This window comes from Felis catus, chromosome C1 (assembly GCF_018350175.1).
Source record: "Felis catus isolate Fca126 chromosome C1, F.catus_Fca126_mat1.0, whole genome shotgun sequence".
In the NCBI taxonomy this organism is placed as follows: domain Eukaryota; kingdom Metazoa; phylum Chordata; class Mammalia; order Carnivora; family Felidae; genus Felis; species Felis catus.
Genome location: NC_058375.1, coordinates 48,458,353 through 48,481,056, shown reverse-complemented (window position 1 = coordinate 48,481,056; position 22,704 = coordinate 48,458,353). Strand labels below are relative to the sequence as shown.

Below are 22,704 nucleotides of genomic sequence, written 5' to 3'. Positions count from 1 at the left end.
TTTTGAACTCAAGCAAAAAGAACTTATTGACAAATTGAATACAAGGGGTAAGAGAAAGAGAAGCGTGGAGAATGACTTCGAGGTTTGGGTCCTCACCGAACGAGAGAACTGTTGTACCTTATACGGAGACAGAGGACACCACAGGAGGAGCATGTTGGGTGGTTGGGCTGTGTGGGCAAATCAAGAGTTCTGTGTTGGATCTCAATCTCTCCCATCCACCAATCTATCCAGCATTTACTTAGTGGTGATGCTGGGCAGAGGAGACAATAAGAACAGTCCAGTTGAGGATACAAGAGAAGAGAGACAAGATGTAAGCACTAGGTGTTACTGGAGCTTAGACTATGCCCAACAATCTAAAGAAGGAGACTGTTACTGAGAAAGGAATTTCCAGAACAGGCAACATCTAAGGTTAGGTCAGCAGAATTCATTCATAGTGAACCTGTGCTATTTCCTAATGACATCCCCTTTACAATCATATGCAAAATCATCAAAACCAAGGTCTATCATTAGCAGGAAGCACATAGGTCAATGGTTTTTAGGGATCAAATTTTTGGAAAACTAGGAGCAGCACCTCACCTGAGCAGCAATTCAACCTTGCTCTCAGGGCCTCCAAGATCACATCTGCAACTTACTTTCCTACTTGTAGATGCCCAGCTGAACATGAATATACAAAGCTGACTGGGACAGTCAAAATACTCCCTTAGCTTTCTCTCAACCACACTCAGTCTGAATGAAGCTAGCTCTATGAGATAATGATTTCAGGGAATTTGCATCCCATTCGCTTTCAATGTACTCAGCTCTGGCCACAATGGTCTTCCTTCACCATGCTCCCTCCTGCCACAGTCATTGCAAATGCTGTTCCTTAACAGCAACACTGTTCCAAAACCTCTTAACAGAGTCCGTGCATATCAACCTCGTCTAAATATCAATTCCTCAAACATGCCCTAGATTCCCTGACAAGGACATATCCCATTATTATACACTCTTAATGCCCCCTTTACCATTCCCTGTAGCATTTACCTCAGTGCCAATTTTGTGATTGATTGGCTTATGCATTCTTTACTACATTAAAAACTCCAGGAAGGCAGGATCCATGTTGGTTTTGGTTCATCATTATTCTCCAGCAGGGAGCATGATGCCAAGCATTAAGTTAATGAGTGAGAACAAAGAAGGAATATAAGAGTTTTTCCTCTCTCTTTTTATCCAATCATAAATATGATCTGATCTTTGTAAACCATTAACCCAATCTTGTCTTTCTTCATGTGAATATAGTTATCCAAAGTCCTTCTTGGTTTCCCACAGAATTTGGTATTAGGGGAGCCCAATATTAGCTTCCTTTATCACTATGATATTTTACATAGCATTGAATTTTCTCATGTCAGCTAAGTTAGCTACTGTTTACTGGGGTCTTACCAGGAGTCAGTTTACATACATCATCACTCCATTACGAAGCCCATGGAAGGTAGGTATTCCTACACCTGTTTAATAGATACAATCAAGGTTCATAGAGGCTGAGTGACTTGCCCAAGGTCGTATAGTCAATGAGTGGTGATTCTGGGATTTGATTATAGGTCTTTCTGACTCAAAAACTTCTAACTTCTAGTTTCTCCAAGTATAAATCTGGAGTAAAAACTATTTTACTCCAGTGGGAAAGTAAGTGTGACTATGCATGAAAAGAAACACTCTTTTGAAGTCATAAAGCACTATAGGAACATTAGTCACTGAGTTTCTTAGCTAACTATCACCTATGTATCCTGTATTTTTTCTTTGCCTATGGATATGTGCCCTTCTGTTCATGATAAAAAGCTAAAGATCACCAGTTATGGGACTGAAGAATTTAGGAAATCCTATAATTCTGGTTAAGATAACCTCTCAAGGAGGTAAGACTTCAATGTGATGATGACTTTGAAGCAGAAGTCTGATTATTTTATTACATGCTGCTTGGAAGAAAAGCTGTGTGAACCTGAGGGCAGAACTAAGAAAAGCATTCCCCAAAGTCAGAAGAAGTTGGCAGTAATTACATGGGATCAGTCATGGGGTACTGGCTTTGGCAGACACGATCTATCACCTACATGAGAATCTGAGTTCAAGACACTGAACAGTTATGAAGACAGTAAGAAGTGGCATTTTTTTTTGAAGACTTAACTATGTGCTAGGATCTTTACCTGCATTATTTCTTTCAGTCCTCATAATATACCAGTTAAAGCTCAGGAAAATCAAGTAACTCACCCAACAATATGGCAGAGCCTACATGGCTTGCAGATAATGGAGGCAAAACTGAACTCAGGCCTGATACTGGTGACCAAACTCTTAGCCCTTAAAATAGGCAACAGCTAATATTCCTAGATCCAACTATCCCTTGTTGCTTGGACAAAGTCCAATTCCTGCATTTGCAAGGCTGAAGACTGGACAATGGATTCGGTGCATTCACGTATGTAAGCCTGTCCCTCAGTGACCTTCTAGTGCTTAGCCCCTTTCAAATGACAGTAACCAGACTGGTTAAATGACAAGGAAAAGTGGCATGGAGTAGTGGAACAACCACAGGACTGGGGGGAGGGGCGTCAGGAGACCTGGTTTCCAGTTTCAGCTCTGTCACTAAAGTGCTCCAAGACCAAGGAAGTTCACCCTACTTCACTGAATCTTTCATCAACAAAACAGGGCGAGAGCAAAATCTCTATGATCTCTTTCAGCTTGGCTATTCTCTGAACTGCCCAGCAGTAGTAAGAGAAGTTGGAAGCCAACCTCACTTTTGGGGGGGCTTCCAATTATCTTCCAGATGCCACAGTGAAAGGAATAGCTGTTCCATGAAACCTTAGACACAGTGAGACTTCTAAAAGCCATTACGTTACAGCATGATGTGGTCATCACTGCTCCCTTGCCCTCCTGGCTCTGCAGGGCTATTCCTGGAAGGGCCAGCAACTGAAATGGTACTTCTTGGAATCTAAGAGTGGCAGTGGTGGGTCGGGGGAGCACAACTACTTTTTTCAGGCTCAACAGGCAGGGAACAGAGTGTTGAGACAGTAAAGACTGTTGCCCTAATGGTGCCAAAATATATTTTAAAAATGATAACTAACAGGTCTACAGGCTTTGTAAGCCACACTGAACTATGACGTCTGATACCTCCTTTCAGCTCCGTAACAAACCTTTATGGTATAGAGGTAGGCAGTGGGTACTGTATAGCGATTAGAGGAAAGAAACAGATTTGGGGTGCTCATGTGTGCATGCACAACCATTTTCAGAGGAGCTACAAAACTTCTAAAACTGCCCACCATGTTATTTACAGCACTGGTAGGAGTAATAATTGGAACCATCTCTTGAGAGGAAGGGAGCCAATCTTGTGACATTGGGTCTCTTACCAGGGGCCCCCTCTCTAAGGAAGGATAGAAACCCAATTAGAAATTAAACCCAGTCCCCTCTCCTTTCCTACCCCAGATCCACTATGCTCCAGCCATGTCCAACAATCCATGGACACCTACAGTCTTCTGTGCCTCCATATCTTCACCTGGGCTGTTTCTTCTGCCTTGAAAATCATTTACCTGCTTTGCTTAAAAAACTACTACTCATATTTTTTAGATATCTCAAATGCCATCTCATAAGAATTCCTTATGAGGTGTCAAGGTATTCCTTGATAACACCTCAAATTGTGAATTCCTTCTCTGCTGCCCCATAGTACTTTGAGTATGTCTAGACTTACTGAAAAACCAGAACAACACTGAGATTATTGTTTTATTTACCTCCCCCTCTGCTCAATAGACACGAGATGCCCAAGGGCATGGATCATGGTGAATATATTTTTCTTTCGTACTCAACCTAGCACCTGGCACATAGGAGACACTCAGTAGTGTGGCTGTTTGGATGGATGCATGATTGGAAGGATCACTAACTAACAAGAAGACTTCTAGGTCATCCTCCATCAGGCAGAAATTTGATTTTAAAGGACAAAATAAGATAGTACAATACTCAGAGGATATGAACTTGTCTCAGGTACTGAAAACACCCTGTTTTATCACCTGGACAGGAATGAAAAGGGTAATAAGGGAAAGTGGGATAAGACCAAAGGCTCAGGGTGATGGGCAAAGGCAAAGCCCAGTCGAAAACACCCGTAGGGAAGGTCTCCCCCAAGACATGGGAGATAGTATTGTATAAGACCCCACAGAGCCTAGAAAATGCTGGGATTACCTGTGGCCAAAGATGTCTACAGACCTTCCAAAATATATTACTAAAAAAAGCACTAACATCTCATGATACCAAGATGGAACAGCAGTTCAGCAAAACTCTATGTGAAAAGTCTCACATTCTAAGAAATGAACGGACAAATCCTTGCAAACATGTCTAGTTCTATTGGGAGAACTCAGACCACTGGGTATTAAAGTCCTTTGGCTTTAGCCCTTCTTTGTTTGGGAGACGCAGGACGTACGGATCCCCCTACTTCTCCGCCATGTTGGCCAAGTCCCTGATCACTGGGTATTAATAGCTTTAAAAGGATTTTATAACACCCACAACTATGGATGATGAGATCCCTGCATTCAGGCTCCCAACACTGGCCACGATGCATATTACTAATATAAACCCCTTATGCATGTTTCTACAAAGGGATTTCCTCTTCTCTCCCTCAGGATGGAGTAAGCATTAATGTGAATAATCATTCATGCTTGTATACTCTTACTTATTCCATCCATGAGAAGGAGGATAGCTTAGCTCATCCAGGAGACTTGGGGGGGGGGGGAACAACCTCCCCGGGGCCATGTTAAAAAGGAAGTACAGTCACTGCCTTGAAATGGAGTCAGCACAGGCCTGGCATGTGTCGCTCTTCTTGAACCACCTATACCCAGGCCAGTGAGGGAGGGACAGAGAGAGAGACACACACAGAATCCAAAGCAGGCTCCAGGCTCCATGCTTCCAGCTGTCAGCACAGAGCCTGACGCAGGGCTCGAACCCACGAACTGTGAAATCATGACCTGAGCCGAAGTCACACGCTCAACTGACTGAGCCACCCAGGCGCCCCATCAATTGTTTAGACTTTAGGACAGAACAGTAGTGAATCCTGGCCCAGCTATGTCCTCAACACATACTTGTGATTAGCCAGGATTCTTTACCTACAACGTGAAGCCTACATGACAAAAATACCTACAATGTAGCTTTAGTTAACTGCGGGTTTATTTTACTCTTTGGAAAAGTGATATTCATAATCTTCTTAAAATAAGATTTTGTTTGTTTTTGTTTTGTTTGCTCTGAAGGAGTTAGAAATGTTTCTCATCATGGAAAAGTCTCAGAGAGATTTTGTTACAGGAATGAGGTTGAACTGCCGCTATCATTCTGGTTCGGGTGTGTCTTTCCAAGAGTCCCTTCTTAAGTGGTAAATCGATTCGTGAAGAAAGGACTGTGAACATTGAAATTACGAAAAGAAATCACTGTCGCCTAGTGATATCAAATAATTCAAAACAATTTATGGGGAGTACATTACGTATTTCTGACAACTGAGGCCAAAAAAGGAATTGTTTATCAAATCCTCCATTCAAACATACATTCGCTCACTCAACAAGTACTTCATCAGTATCTACCACGTGCCAGAGAGTAGCCAGTGTCCTGTGTGTCTCCCAGAGGGAGAGAAATGAAGTTTAAAAATACAGCACTCCTCCCCTTAAGGAAGTGTTTTCCTTCACATATGCTGTATCTTCAATTTTGCCTCTCACTTAACAGTTAGTAACTCCTTGTACTTGAGCTTTATGTCTCTTTTTTGCCTGGGTTTCCTGACCCCAAATAATGAATAATCTGGAAGCTAACACACTGAACCCTCTTACATAACAAAGCTCTCTCTGCAATGCAAATCATCACTCTGTCATTAAGCCATGTTGCCCACAAAGTTGCCCACAAAGTGGCCTGCCCCAGCAACACAGCTAAGCACTCTACCCAGGAAGTAAAAAGGCAACTGGGAAGTGCTGAAAGAGATCCTGGAAAACGGATGACAGCAGATGGGATGCCGTGTGTCTTCCTAAGCGTACTTGCTCCTCACTGATCTCTTCCTTGATAGATATCTAGGATCAGATGGGTGATCTGGGGAGTGATTCTCATGGAACTGAAGGTCAACATTTACTGGAACAGATTTTGTTGGAGTATGGGTAGAAGATTCCTGCAAAACACTGGATTTGGGTGTTTCCTATCAATTCTCAATGTTCATTTCATTATTATAGTTTCAATTATAAAGAAACACCTATGGGGCGCCTGGGTGGCTCAGTCGGTTAAGCGTCCAACTTCAGCACAGGTCATGATCTCACGGTTCATGAGTTTGAGCCCCGCGTCAGGCTCTGTGCTGACAGCTCGGAGCCTGGAGCCTGCTTCAGATTCTGTGTCTCCCTCTCTCTCTCTCTCTCTCTCTGCCCCTCCCCTGCTCATGCTCTGTCTCTCTCTGTCTCAAAAGTAAATAAAAAACATTTTAAAAAATTAAAAAAAAAAGAAAGAAATGTCTACTGTAGTCTTTTGATTCACAAAAGGATTTTTCCCCCATACTTTGTATCATGTTCCCAAATCAAATCTTCCAAATATTTCCTTGAAAGAAGGCATTAGGTAGTAATATTTTAGCTTTGAAAATTTGCATGTAAGTTACTTACAACATTGTAAATTTCTTCCCCTGTCCTTCAGATGCACCGTATAAATACTGCATTTGATCCTTAACTTACACTTCATCAATAATTCATTTCAAAAATATCCCTCCGTAAGACCATCAGCTGCTGAGGTGTTCAGTTTTCAGGGAAAGCACTTATTTACTGCATGAGCCCAGAAAGGCTGGTAAAGACTTGGCTAAAAGCTCCGCATGGAGCGAATTATGGTAATTGAATTAATGCTCAAATCCACAAAGCTCTACTCAAATCTGCTGAAAGGTTTTGCACTTTATTGCCCACATCTTGACGGGCAATGAGTCCACTGGAATTGTTTAACACTTCATAAGGAGGCTTCCCAGATTAATTTCTCATCTTTACAAGAATTACTGAAGAATGTCTGGAGGTATCTTCCAGAGCAATCTTTCAAAGTCAAAACTGAGAGTTAACAACCTCTTTACTATCTTCCACTTTTGGTTCACCGAAACTACAAGTTCAAGTCACCAGAAATGAAAATCAAAGGAAACATCACATAATTAATTTTGATGAATGGGTAAGTTTTAATTCACGTATGGCAATATTCTGGTTAATGATACGTCTCCTTAGGACATCCATTAAAAATCCATTAACTTAAGAGGCTAAATCTAATAAAGTTACTCTGGAAATTTTCTGCTAGATTAACATTATGGATTATTAACGAATATCTCCTGTAGGTATTGCTCTATTAGCAAACTGAATATACCAATTAAACACGGGTTTTGTGTCAGGGTTGGGGGAACACCAAAACATTAAAAAAAAAAAAAAAACACGGTTGAAGTTAGACCCAAGTTGCCAAAGATACTACAAAAATCAGTAAAAATCATTATAGCTTTTATTTTTGAGAGAGAGAGAGAGAGAGAGAGAGAGAGAGAGAGAGAGAGAGAAAGACAGAGAGAGAAGAAGACACAGAATCCAAAGCAGGTTCTAGGCTCTGAGCTGTCAGCACAGAGCCCAACAAGGGCCTCCAACTCATGAACTGTGAGATCATGATCTGAGCTGAAGTTGGATGCTTAACTGACTGAGCCACCCAGGTGTCTATCATTATAGCTTTTAAAAGCAAAAAGTGCCAACCTACCAGGACCAGCCACCTCAATTTATCTACTTACTAATCAAATAGTAAAATTTATCCACTTACTAATCAGATAGTAAAATTTATCCACTTATTAATCAAATAGTAACTGAGCTACTAAACTGTGCCATGCCCTGTGCCAGCACTGAGGACACAAAGGTAAATTAGTGAAAATTCTGACGTCAAGGAGCTCACAGTCTAGCATGGAATCAAGACACACACAGGTAGCCAACGTGTATTATAATAAGATATGGCCAATATACCATGGGAACACTCAGAAGGAACAACCAAATTTGAGGGATAGTGGGGAGCATGAGTAAAAGAAGTTGAAATTTGTGTTCCAATATGGTATCACCTCCTTCTAGGGCCTCCCATTGGAAGGTCTTTGATCCTGACTTATCATTTATTGCTTCTACATGTGGTTAAGTGAGATTATTTATCAAATTCTCGTCTGCAAACAGGGAAACACTATTTTTGTCACTGACTGTGAGAATTACATGCAACAAGGTATGAGAAAGCACATAGACATGTGCTTGAAATACAGAAGGGGAAGCAGGGTTGGTACTGATCTGCTGCTTACTATTCATAGGCACCCACTGAATATTAATGGGAAGTCAAGATAGCAAAACGGCTGGAGCAGGATTTGGAATCATTCAAACGTGGGTCTGAATTCTGCTTCTACCGCTTGCAACTTATACAGCCATCATTTAAACACCGTTCCCTTTTCTGACCCTCAGTTTCTTCAGCTAAAGAAAATACAATAAAACAGCTCTGTTACACAGTTGTAAAAATTTAACAAGATAAGGGTTGTAATACAACAGTATCATGTCTGGGAAGCAGAAAGCTATTAGTGTTAATTGCTACCATTTACTCTGTCTTCACAGGTAAGACTGTAGAGATATGGAAACATTACTAGACTTATCTAAGTTGAAACCATCAGTGCCAGAACTAGAACTGCCCTAGCTCCCAGTTCAGTGTTTTAGACCCATCTTGCCTGTACCCCTCAATTAGACGACAAAACACCCTCCCCTAGCACTCAGTCCTAAAGGTTCTTCAAGATAGCAAGCTCATGGGGTGCCTCTAGAACAAAAGATTGGGAACTCAGGACCTGATGGCCCTGCTTTAACTCTAATGACCAGTACACTAATACCCTGGTGCTATGGGCTGAATTTGTGTCCCCAAGTTCCCATGGTGAAGCCCTAATCCCCAAGGTGACTATACCTGGTGATATGGTGGGTGGGACATAATGAAGGTAAAATGAGGTCAAAGGGTGGGACCCTGACCCAACAGGATTTGTGTTCTTAGAAAAAGAAACACCAGTGAGCATTCTCTTGGGCACACTCTTTCTCTGCATATGTAGAAAGAAGAGGTCATGTGAACAAATGTGAGAGGCAGCTGCCAACAAGCCAAGAAAAGAGGCCTCAGCATTAAACTTACCTTGTTGGCACTTTGACTTTGGACTTCCCAGTCTCCAGAAGGGTAGAAGTTCCTTTCCATTGCTATAAGTTGCTCAGCCTACGGTGTTGTTATAGTAGCTTTAGTGGTCTAGGACCCGGGACAGTTCTTTGCCACCATTTTCTCTTAACTCTTGCCACCTGTCTCGGTTCTAACACCCTTGCCTGTGTCTCACACATTCCGTCAGCATCCATTTATCAGTAACGCCTGTGCCAAGACACTTAAGGGTAAGGCACAGTGGTCCCGGCCCTCTAGAAGCTTTCAGCTGAGCATCAGCTTCTATGCGGCTGCCCATTCTCCTTGGGAAAAGGAAGCACTGTCTAAAACCCCCGCCTGCTTGGCAGGAGCCCCAACATGCCACCCTCTAGCCAGCTCACTCAGCCCCCACCATAAAAGACCGACCCTGGTCCCGTCACTGTCCAAGCTGCTGCCTCCAAATGGCCCGACCACCCAGAATTTTAAAGCCAACCATCGTATTAGTCATATTAATACTTAAAATATTAACTCTTTTTTACACCCTATGAAATTATATTCCACTGAGATCCCATCACACCCTACTCCCGTCCAGGTAGGCACACTTGTTCCAGTCTACTTAATGTTGGCTTTGGGTGCTCAATATTGGGACTGCTGCCCAATCCTTCTGGAGGCCACCAAATACCCACACCAGTTGCCTCCATCTCATGTGTCCCATAGGCATTCTGTTTGGTAGGAATGTGTGGAATTAGAGACCCTAGTTCTAATACTGACTTGACAACTGAAGAGCGGACAAGGAACTGAATCACAGTCTCCCCATCCATAAAATGGGAACAGCTAGCTACACTACCAGGTCTGTGAGGGCCAAATGAGATAATGTATATAAGTCACCTACCAAAGGACTCAGAATGTAGCTGATGAAGAAGAAAGCTGCTTTGCTGTATTCCTCTCATCCCTGGTCCTGACCTCTTCCCCTTCTCCACCAGCTCAGATCCAGAGATGGTTTCAACTGAGCCACAGCAATTCCAGAATGGCTCTTTGTGCATACTACTATGACAGTTCTTTTTCCCCAGACTTAGCAATTTGTAGTTGAACAGACCACAGACAACCAAGGTATGTTGCCTACCACATGGTAGTGCAGGGGCTACTTGAGTCTCTCATGTTTCTATCCTTGAACTTAAAATTTTTTTTTTTTACATTTATTTATTTTTTGATAGAGAGAGAATGAGCATGAGCAGGGGAGGGGCAGAAACAGAGGGAGACACAGAATTCAAAGCAGGCTCCAGGATCTGAGCTGTCAGCACAGAGCCCGACGCAGGGCTCGAACCCACGAACCGTGAGATCATGACCTGAGCTGAAGTTAGATGCTTAACCGACTGAGCCACCCAGGCGCCCCTATCCTTGAACTTTAACAGATGGGTCATGAGGACTCCACACCAGAGAAAGGTAAAAGTGGAATAACCTATTGTGTGACTCAGTTATTAAGGGCAGTCAGAATGTGTAGCTGACACCAGTTTTTTTGCCAATTTCAATAACACAACTCTCAAGTTTTAGCTGGTCATGCACATGGACACATGGCTGCCTGGCCAATGACCACATTTCCCAACCACCCCTACAGCCTAGCTGGGTCTTATGAACAAGGGCTGGTCAGTGGGATGTGATCAGAAATGACGTGGCTCATTTCCAGGTTATGCGCTCTCCAGAAGAACATGGATGGATTTCTCAGTCCTTTTCATTCGTCCCACTCACTGGCTGGGAACTGATGAGAACTGGAGTAACTACCTTGGACCCAAAGTTGGAGGTAATGTTGTGACAATGGCCGAGCTGGCCTGACAGTTACTTACCTCTATTCTATCACAAAGGGAATGACCTTCCATCTTGTTTAACCCACTGTACTTTTTTCCCTTGTGTTGTTACAACATCTTAGCCTAAACATTCAACTAGAACTGTTAAGTAGTAACGAAAGGAAATAAACAGCTCTCTCTGAGACGACCGTACAAACTTTAAACTTTCAAATGTGAGCTACTGTGATTAGTACTTAGCATCTAAATTCTTCCCCCAAGTAAACCCCTACTAGTCACTCATGCCTTTAATGCCTACTCACTGCCACATAAAACTGGAAGTCTGGGATTCTATGGCCTTATGGACCAATGGCTCATGTCCTAGTTTGTCTTGTTCCTGTTTCTTCTAATTTTGATGCCTTCAACTATTTTTTTCTGTTCATGGCCTTGTGTGGTTCCTTGAACCTAATTCATAAAACATCTTCCTAGTACTCATGGGAAATAATCTATATGTACTTCCTCGATTACGCTATTCCCAGCAACTCCCTGCAAATGTCTTCCTCAATCTAGCCCAATGTCTACAATTCTGTATTTCAGGACTGACTTCCACAGCCTATATCTCTACTCAAGTCCTATGAGTCCCAACACAAGGGCCCACTAGTCGTGGTCGACCCACAGTAATGGATTCATCCCTCTTAGGAAAACAGGGCTGAGTTTCTGCATTTCAATTCATACAAAAACAAATAAAAAACCAATATCCTCATACACACACGCATACACATAATCACTTTCCAGATGTTTTCATTTTGTTTTGATTTTACCTATTTTGCTGTAATTATCCGCAACAAAATCTTCCAAGCCGATCAGCTTCCAGAAACTGTCATCCCAGCCTTTCTCTGCCGAGTATGTCCATTTGCACACCAGGGAGCAGAGAGACCTAAGAAAATGGGACAGAGGCAGAACCAATAGTATGAGTGAGGCTTCCTTTATATTTTGCCAAATACCTCCCCAGATATCTGAAGCAATGTTAACGAAGTAGAATAAGTCAAACTAAGTAATTACACATCCCTGTTCAGATTCAAAGTCTCCATTTGTACCTGGCCATGGGTTGGTGGCTGTGGGGCTCAGTGATGGGTAAATGGGTGTTTTACTCTGCTTTGTGCATGTTCAAAACTCTCTATAATAAAAAAGTAAAAAAATTCAAAAAGTGACCGGCATACATATGGTTGCTTCAGTCTAAAGCAATATTTAATAGAAGGAAGACCTGAAAGCTGGGAGGTACTTTCCTCTCCAGCTTCATTTCTCATACATTCAGCCTTAGTATTGTACATTTCAGCAATAACAAATCATTTGCAATTCTCTGAAGGGGGGTAGGGGGTGAAAAACATATTTGTGCACATTTCTAGGTCTTTGCCCTATTCCTACTTGTTTGGAAACTCTTCCCAGCTTCTTCATCCTGATAACTGAGTCCCCAGTTCTGGGTAGAGGTGCTCTGAACTCCTGGAATGTGAAACATACCTTCTATTATCGCGCTTAAAGTGCTGTGTAATTAACTGCTTCCTATGTACCTTCCCAACACTGCTATTGCCTTCCAACCCATGCTTCATGGTGTGCCCACGGCAAACCTTACAAAATTAAATCTGATTATATGAATCCCTGATTAAAACTCTTCAACTGCTCCTCAGTGCCTTCAGGAAAAATCCAATCCCTGAGCTGGGCTTAAACCACCTTTAGTAATAGGACTGTGCCAACCTCCAGATTCCTGTCTTGCTGTTCCGACCCCTGCTTTCTTCATTGTCCAGAGTGGTATTATTTGAAGTCTCCCTTAGCAGGCCTGATTCCTCACTTCCCTGGGCACTGAAACCTTTATTCATTCTGCCTAGGATGTTCTTCATTGTTACGTATTTGCCAGTTAGCGTTCATGACTCTTATCCCTTTTCATGAACGCCAGTGAAGGGCAAACTTGAGTCCAAAGCCTCTTCTCTAAGCTTCAACCTGGACATACCTGTAACATTTACCATGGTAACTGTCTCTGCCCATTCACTTCCCTGTCTCCCTCACTAAGCCTTCAGAGCCAAACCAGCCCTGCCCAGCTCTACCTCCAGTACATAGCCCACACTCAGCCAAAATGCATACTGACTGAATGGCCACACCAACAATCGAATATGGTCTATCTGCCTCAGCAAAGGTAAGTGATAAACCTGGGGAGCTCACACAGTTTTAAGGCTAAAACTATCTCTTAGAGTCAATAGTCTACGTGCATCTCATTCAGTCATTCACACTGATTCACTCATGCACTCACCCACTCAAGAAGTAGTTAGTACTCAGTTACTATGCTCCTGGCACTATGTGATGCCCTGGGGAACCGGTGGTAGGCAAAAGAGTTGGTCCCCTGCCTGCATAAAAGTTGACAGCCAAACTGGGGGACACAGAAATTAATAAATCACACCTCAAATCACACACTAACAGTAATTTCTAAAGGAGGGAGAGGAAAAAAAAAAATGAAAACCTTTAGCAAGGGAATCTGATATAACCCGGTGGGAGAAAAGGGGAGAAAGTATCAAGCAAGAAGGGCTCCACACAGGAAGTGACCTTTTGAGAGACCCAAAAGTCTTTTGAAAGCGAATACATGTTATTTATCATTCAGGATTTTTCTAGACATGGTGGAGAGGGCAGAACACCTCGAGCTAAGGAAGCTAAGTGGGACAGATATACTGAAGGAGTGCTAGCATCCACAGAAATGTAACACACACATGCTAAATCCTCCACCTTATAAAAGACAATTCTCAAAATCTGAGGTATCAAGAAGATAGTCACCTACGTAGCACATTCCGAAGAACATACAACAGGCTAAATCCTCTTGGCACAAAGCCTGGAATTCCAACTTTTTGGAAGCTCTGATGGCTCAATGCTAGGGAACCGAAGACGGTGTGGACAGATGATGTCTAATGATCTGGCCACACAGAATAGCACTTCACTCTCCAAATGCCCCAGCCATTTGCAGAATTCTATACCTCTGCTCTCAATGTTCCTTCTGTCTTAATTGCTTATTGTTCCTTCCACTCATTCTTGACTATTGGCCAACTCCAAGTCCTCCTTATAGTCCAGTTCCAATGGCACCCCCCCACCATTAGCTCCAAGCTAAACTCATTGCTCCCTCTTCTGGGGCAGCATTCTAACTTGGTAACATTTCCTTCTAGCTCTTAACAGCGGTGGCAGTTTGGAGTCACGGTCCAAAGTGTCCGACCCTCCATATATGTTCATCTCTTGCCATGTGATTTGTAACTGCCCTCCCCCTCCTACCCCCACCCTATCCACAGGGCCTCCTTTCCTAAGTGTAGACTTCAGATTCTGTCACATGGCTGGATTCGGCCAAAAGAATAAGTCAGGAGGACAGCATTCTGGTTTCAAGCCTAAGCTTCAAGAGGCATCATGTGTTTCTGCTTGCTCTCCTGTGTCTCTCGCACAGCCTAGAGAAAATCACATGGGGCTAGCACAGTGGTGCAAGGAGGAGAAGAGATGTGTACAGCAGGGCAATGACCACCAGACTCGGCCTGCATCACACATCCCAGGCCATCAAGACCTGACGCAGTGAGTTCACTAGTTCACACTAGAAGAACTACCCAGCAGAGCACAGTCTGAACGAGCAACACCATGAGCCAAATAAATGGATTACTGTGCCCAACTACTGAGCACTGGCTGTGGTTTGTAACGGAGCAACAGTTAAACAACTCAACACTTTACAGCACAACTATGTTATCCCAAGCAGGTTTTCCCCCCAGTAAGGGCAAGGAGAGGGATGTCTGGGTCCTCCCAGCATGTTAGAATAAATGGCCAGAGAGCCTGCTTTGAGGGAAAATGACTAAGCCCAGGAGGCAGAGAGCTTCACAGCTGCAGATGCCTCGGGCAACTCCACCCACCCTCCTCAGGATTATTCAAACACTATTAGGGTCCATTTCATTTGGATCTCTTTAAATCAACTCCTAGGTAATATGAATGTGTAAAAGCAGGGGGTGGGATACCTGGGTAGCTTAGATGGTTAAGCATGTGACTCTAGATCTCAGCTCAGGTCATGATCTCACAGTTTTCCCGAGTTTGAGCCCCGCATTGGGCTACAGTTGGAGCCTGCTTGAGATTTCTCTCTCTCTCTCTCTCTCTCTCTCTCTCTCTCTCTCTCTCTCTCTCTCTCTCCCTCTTTGTCCCTCCCCTCCCACCCCTCCCCCCTCTCTTTCTCTGAATAAGTAAACTTAAAAAAATTTTTTTTAAGACATTAAAAACAAATACATGAACAAACAAAAGCAGAACTGGAAAAATGTAGAGAGTGGATCTGAGGCCTCCAGCTCTCCAGAACTCTCCAGGAGACAGAAAGTGAGTAAAGGCAAGGAACCAGTAGCAGAACAAAAGGTTTCCCTCCCCATGAGGCCTTTGTTAAGACACCAGGGTTTTGCCATTCCCTGAGGTATTCCTGAGCAACTTGCAACTCCCAGAATAGCTGTTCCCCATCAGGCAAGCTGACCTACCAGCCTACTGGGGGTGGAAGGTGTAATCTATAGGATCAGAACCACAGACAGGGGAGAAAGGCTGGGGCTACACTAGCAGGCTGGGTTGTTTCAAAAATGAGCAGCCAGGGAGGAGTGTTGTCGCCGGGGAGAAAGGGTCACTGGCTGTTTGTTCTCTGCCAGCCAGAATACCAGGGCAGAAAGTGCTGGAGCTTCCTCGCTTTTAGATTTGTTACTGACGAGACTATAAAATCCTATAGCCAGGTCAAAAGAAAAACAACCAGTGAGCAGGCAGCACAAAAACCATACTAACTTAGGGGACCAGGTGATATGAGAGTGGGTCTCAGAGAACATGTATAGGAGAGCAGGTGTCTCTGAAGAGATCACAGTACAACGCCTGGAACTCAACATCAATAATGGAAGTAGCCAGAGGGCAGAAGGCGGCGAGAAAGCCTTTCTGAACAAGACACACGGATTTTAAATTTAAAATTTTTTAAATTTCTGCAGAAGGACTAAAGGGAAAATCGCTGGCACCGTTGAGAAGCCTATTAATGACCGGGAAGGAATTAATAGGAATAATTAATAGGAATCCCCTATTAATGACCGGGAAGACCAAATGAACAACATCTCCAACTACCCAGAGCAAAGGCACAAAAAGAGAAATAATGAGGGAAGAAAGAAGAGAGCAGATCCACAGCAGTATAACATGAGCATTACTGTAATTCCACATGGGATTTTTTTTTTTTCCAAGGAGAAAAGGAAAACTTTAAAAAGAGAGAGAGAGAGAAAGAGAGAGAGAGATGAAAGAGATGCTATAATTAAATGAATACACTACCAGATCTTTTTTTATTGTTATTATACTGAGCTGAAGCAAGATTTAAGATTTAAGCCTGCAGATTAAAACGCTCATTAAGTCCAGGAAGTGAATCCAGGAAATACTTGAGTTTCAAGCATAAACAGAAAATTACACCAGCTTCCAGACAGAAAGAGTAAGTTACTTACAAAGGCAAGAGATTCAGACCAGCTAAGGAATTCTCATCTACACCTCTGGAATGTAGAAGACAGTGGAACAGTGTACAGACTATGAGGAAAAATGATCCAAAAATCCTATGCCCAGACAAAATATTATTCAGCTGTCAGGGGAGAAGAAAAACATTTTCAACATGCAAGGATTAAAAAAGAAAACTTCCCATATACGTGCTGTGAAGGCAATACTGGAGCGTGAACTTAAGCAAAAAAACAAGTGATTCAACATTAGGGAAACCAGTGGTGGTGAGCGCTGAGATGTTCATTCTCTCTCTCCATATGCGTGTGTGTGCACTTACACACATAGGCACGTGTACATGTGTGCGCACACGTACATAGGTACATACACACACGTTTAAATCTACAAAGATGACGATAAACCATGAAACAGGAATTTGTAATACTAAGCTTTCCTGAAACACCTTCCTGGGATATTAGAAGGAAAAAAATCTATTAATGGCCCAGAGGTGAAAATACCGTTAGCAAAATCTCAAAGTCAGAAATTGAAGAAGACGTACGTACACAGGAAAAATAGGCATATGTGTATATCTGTGTGTTTGGGACGGACATAAGTTTAATAATGTACAGGATGAAAAGGTAATTTCTAACAGAATCAAAAAGCGTAGCAGAAGTCTCAAAATAACAAGGAATTAAAAAGGAATAAAGAGGAAGTTAAGAAGTCAGTGAAACCAAACTAAATCAAAAAGGAAAGCAAAAGAGGGTAATGTAATGTAAATAGAAAATAAAAATACCATAGAAAAAATAAAATTGCTTATTTCAGTTAATTACAACAAATGTGAATGGGCTGAACTCCACAATTGGTTGAAAGACAATACTATCCACATTGGGGTTAAAGTTGAGGACTATCTGGTTTACAACACATATTTTTTAATATGATAAAAGGGTTTTTTTATAATGAATGTTACCATTCATTAAATTTTATGAAATGAACAACATAATGTGACATCTATAAAACAAGAGTTCCTAGATTAAAAAAAAAAGAAAAACAAAAGTCACTTGATGGGGCTCCTGGGTGGCTCAGTCGCTTAAGCATCCTTCGCTTCAGGTCATGATCTCACAGTTTGTGGGTTCCAGCCCTGCAAAGGGCTCTCTCAGTGCAGAGCCTACTTCGAATACTCTGTCTCCCTCTCTCTCTGCCCCTTTCCCACTTGCACTCTCTTTCTCTCTTAAAAGTAAATAAACATTTAAAAAAAAAGTGAAACGAAGAATGTCTCAAAATTAATAACCTTAAGCAGCCAACTTAAACACTAGGAAAAACAAAGATAGATTAAATTGAAAAAAAACAAAAGGAATAGTAAAGAAAAAAGAATATGAAAGATATAAAATAACAAGACAAAACTCAGACAGTCAAGAGATCCAAAATGTGGCTCTAGGAAAAGACAATACAGAAACAAAAACAAAACAAAGAACAAAACAAAACAAAAAAAAACCCTCTGGTCAAAGTGAGGAAGGAAAATGGGGCGCCTGGGTGGCGCAGTCGGTTAAGCGTCCGACTTCAGCCAGGTCACGATCTCGCAGTCCGTGAGTTCGAGCCCCGCATCAGGCTCTGGGCTGATGGCTCGAAGCCTGGAGCCTGTTTCCGATTCTGTGTCTCCCTCTCTCTCTGCCCCTCCCCCGTTCATGCTCTGTCTCTCTCTGTCCCAAAAATAATAATAATAATAAAAAAAAAAAAAGTGAGGAAGGAAAAAGAAGAGTAGGAGAAAAATAACCAATATCATAAATGAAAATGACGGACATCCTTATAGATAAAGCAGACCTTAAAAGAAAAAAAAGAGATTAAGTAACATTATGCTAGCAAATTTGAAAATTTAGACGGAATGGAAAATTTACTAGAAAAACAGAACTTACCAAAGCTGACTCAAGAAAACATATGAAACCTTAATAAACTATTTAAAAAATGAGCCAATAGTTAAAAATCATCTCTCAAATAAAACTTCAGCCCAAATGGCTATACTAGAAAGTTTTCCCAAATGTTCAAGGAACAAAGTACTCCAAATTATTTCGGAGTCTAGAAGAAGAAGAAATGCTTCCCAAGTTATTTAGGAAGGTAGGATAACTATATTACAAAGCCAAACAAAGACAGCATGAGAAACAAAAATCAGACGCCACTCTCACATTATGAATGGAAGCATAAAATTTCTAAGCAAGGCATGACCAAAATAAAAATGAGAAAAAAAAATACATCATGCATAATACTCCAAAACATTTTAATCAGAGATCTATGAATGTGTTTTGCCACAGTTTTTTTTTTTTATTAAAGGAGAGAAAATGACCAACTCATATTGAAGAACGAAAAATACGTAACGAAGTTAAAGGCCACATCAAGATAGACACTCTTACTGAAGTAAGAACAATAGAAACTTCTGCTTCTAACCATGATGGAGTAGCAGAGACTGGATTTTACCTCCCGTCCCCTGCCCTGCCCCCATCTTAAGAAACTAGAAAAGGGGGGAGAAAAAAAATGTGGCACAACTGCTCTCAGAGCCTGAACAACAGGCAGCACAGAACTATCCTGGAGAGAAGGAAACAAACGAGGTGAGCCCTAAGATTGCTCTGGCTTTCTGCCAGGAAGCCCATGCCCGACCACAAAGCAGAAAGAAGGATGCCAAGGAAAACAAGTCAAGTTCATGAAACCGAGAAGACTGAGATCAGAATTCAAGGAATTTGAGGTGGCTGGAAGCTGTGCTGGCGCAGATTTCCAAAGAGGAGGTAGTTATGCAGGAAGAGGGTCCTGAAAATCTGCACAAGAGTCCCATGAAAGCTTTATGGAGATGCAGATATGCACACAGATGCTCCAGGAGATCTGGTGAGAAGCGACTGGAAATCTGTGAGCTGAACAGTTCTCAGGGCTCACAGTGAGAACGGGAATCATCTGAGCACACCATCCTCACTGACTCCTTGGGGCATTCAGTGGAAAACCCCAAAGAATGCCTAGAAGTATAACTGAGCCTTCCTGTGTAAAGGTTACAATAAACCTGCACTAACAAAGTTTAGAAAGATTTCAAAAAATAAAACTAAGCCAAAAGTATATTAACAGCCTACCAGAAAAAGCAGGAAAAAAAAAAAAAGAGAGAGAGAGAGAGAGAGAGAGAGAGAGAGAGAATAAAACCCAGACACTGGATAACAGAAAATAACTGACAATATCAGCTTCCAATAAAAAATATTTGAAGAAATAATGGTGAAATGTTTTCTTCAATTTGATAAAAGCTATCACCCACAGAGCCACACTCACTGGAAGAAACCAAAGGAAGATAAAGACAAAGAAAACCACATCAAGACATATTATATAATCAAATTATTTTTTAAAAATGATGATCTTAAAAGTGGTCAGAGGAAAGACAGGTAATAGACAAAGAGTCCTAAAAAGGCAAATTTTTTTTTCCAGAAATAATGCAACCCAGAAGAAAGTGAAATGACATCTTTAGAATACTGAAAAATTTTAAAAAGAAAAAAATCAAACTAGAATTTTATATTCAGAAAAAAAGATCTTCAGGGGTGACTGGGTGGCTAAGTCAGTTAAGCGTCTGACTCTCAATCTTGGCTCAGGTCATGATCTCAGGGTTCACGGGTTTGAGCCCCATCAGTGCAGAGCCTGCCTGAGATTATCTCTCCCCGCCTCTCTCTCACTGCCCCCATCACCCCATCAAGCATGCGCTTTCAAAATACATAAATAAAATTTAAAAAAAAAAAGATCTTTACACAAGTAGTAATGAAATATAGGCTTTTTCAAACAAACAAAAACAGAACTCATTTCCAAGAAACCTGCACTGCAAGAAATGTTAAAGGCAATTCTTTAGGGAGGAGGAGGATGGCATTAAACGGAAATGTTAATTGATAAATGATTGTTAATTGAAAGCAATGAAAAGTATCAGAATCAGTAAATATGTGGGTAGATACAAAGGGCAGCTTTTCATTTTTAAATTTCTTTAAAAGATAATTGACTTTTTCTTCATCTTTAAAATATAAATTAGGAAAAAAATTCAAAGTACTGTGGGGCTGATAACACATGTACCAAAAAATGACAATAATAGAACAAATGATAGGGAGATATGAGAGATACTACATACAGCAGGGTATAAAAATATTTTAAGGCAAACTATGATAAGTTAAAGATGCATATTATAAATCCTAGAGGAACCAGTAAAAAAGGAGATAAAATTAATACACCAATTTGGGAGATAAAAGGGAATACTAAAAATACTTCAGTAATCTAGAAGAAGGTAGGAAGAGGGGAAAATTATAAAGAACACATGGAGCAAATAAAAGACAAATGGCAAGATAGTAGATTGAAACCTCACCTAAAAACTCCCTTGGAAAGGCAAAAAATTTCAGGTTGGAAACAAATAAAAAATAAAAAATAAAAATCCAACTCTGTGGTGTCTGTAAGAAACTTACTTTAAATAGAAAGATGCAGAATAGGTTCACGAGTGGAAGGAGAGAAAAGATATGCCATGCACACACTAATAATCAACAAGTTCAAGGGCCTACATGAGTATTCCACAGTAAACCTCAGAAGAAGAAATATTACCAGAAAAAAGAAGTCCGGTATGTAATGATAAAAGGGTCAATTCACCAAGATGACTTATGGGTTAAAAAAGAAATTGTAATTGAATGGCAACCTGAACTTGGCTGGAGTTATATTTCTTTTCTCTTTGTGGTAGCTCAGAACTTCATGTACACGAAATCAAGGATTCACGACAGAGTAATTGGATGTGATCACCTGGGGTCGCCTTTGTTTTTTACACAGATTTGAGACTCAGCAGTCTCAGGAGCCCATGTTGACTAAAAGGTCTGACAGGCTGGAGGGGACCAGAACTCTGGGCTTATTGTATTTTATACTATTTTTTTTTTAATGTTTTATTCATTTTTGAGAGAGTGGGGGAGGGGCAGAGAGTGAGAGAGACAGAATCTGAAGCAGACTCCAGGCTCTGAGCTGTCAGCACAGAGCCCAACATGGGGCTCGAGCTCATGAACCATGCGATTACGACCTGAGCAAAAGTCAAATCGCTTAACCAACTGAGCCACCCAGGCGCCCTTATTTTATACTATTTTAGAAAAAAGCATGTATGAGTGGGGAAGGTCAGAAGGTACTAAAGCATCTACCGCTTTATGATAAAAGAATGTTATTTTGTTTCATTTCCTGATGCTCTCTGTCTAGCCTTTCTGGAATTTCAGTACCTCAAGTCTGGCCATGACCTCCCACAGCAGGGACCATATGTACCTTATTCATCATGCCATTCCCCAGCACGAGGCACAGTGCCTCCCTGGCAAATTTTGAGAGTTCAATCTGTGTTTATTGAGGTAATGTATGAGAACCCTAGGATGTCAGTTACAAGAGGAAGCTTTCAGGTCCCTAATCACTTTTTAATTGTTTCTATTATATGGCCCAGATCTTCAGCAACTGCTCTCGGTGCAGACTCTAGAAGAGAAAAAGCTAGATTTCTGATCCCTGGAGCGACCAAAAGCAGCAGCAAAACACTGGTTTCTTACACAAACTATGCACCTCATGGAAATGCATTTCGCCTACCTCACATACCTCCCTCCCATTGCCTACTTCCCCCAAAACATGCCAAATCTCTAACACATCTTCTTTTCTTCCTTGAAAAAAGCAAAAACAAAAAGACCCTTCCAGTTAAAGATACCAGACTGACTACACACGTTGACCTCTGCTCCCTTTAAAAATTCTAATACAATGGCAGTATAAGAATGTTTCAAAAAGGCAAAAGCCCACAATGACAAAGATAACACACACAAGGACACTAACAGAAATCTGAAAGGAGGAAACACAGATGGATGAGTAGTAAGGCTCTTGGGAGACTCAGAAAGATAAAACCTAAGTAGCAGGGTGAAAAACCCAGAATCACAATGATTTCCCTGCAGAGACCCAAAAGAGTTCAGGACGTAGTGGCACCAGGTGCTTCTGAAAGTGGGAATAAAAGTGGGGCTAAAAACAGCAAGGTGGCTGCAAGCTGCATAGGAAGTGATCAGAACCCCATGCGCCCTCATTATGAGCAACCGGGGGCCTCCCTCTCCTGCACCATGAAAGGTGACGGAGGTTCACTTGAGACTGAGTAGGGAACAGGGCCCAGCTACAAGGGATCGTCTTGACAAGAACAGGGAGATAAAGTAAGGAGACGCCTCTCTCTCTGCGAGTAAGCCCTCAACATCCGTTCCCCAACTCAAGTCCCGGAGCTCTGGCTGCCAGGTTTACACCCTGAAGATCCGTTTATGGGGAAGCTGAGCAG

General features: G+C 41.8%; 1 protein-coding gene across 16 annotated transcripts in view; it reads right to left on the bottom strand.

Annotated features, from left to right (window-relative positions):
• Positions 1 to 22,704, bottom strand: part of FGGY (FGGY carbohydrate kinase domain containing) — a 418,575-nt gene that overhangs the window by 251,634 nt on the left and 144,237 nt on the right. For all 16 annotated transcript variants that reach the window (XM_011284961.3, XM_045035922.1, XM_045035926.1 and 13 more), the window contains one exon: positions 11,735 to 11,850. In XM_011284961.3, the coding sequence (XP_011283263.1) occupies positions 11,735 to 11,850 (116 nt within the window). The remainder of the gene's footprint in view (positions 1 to 11,734; positions 11,851 to 22,704) is intronic.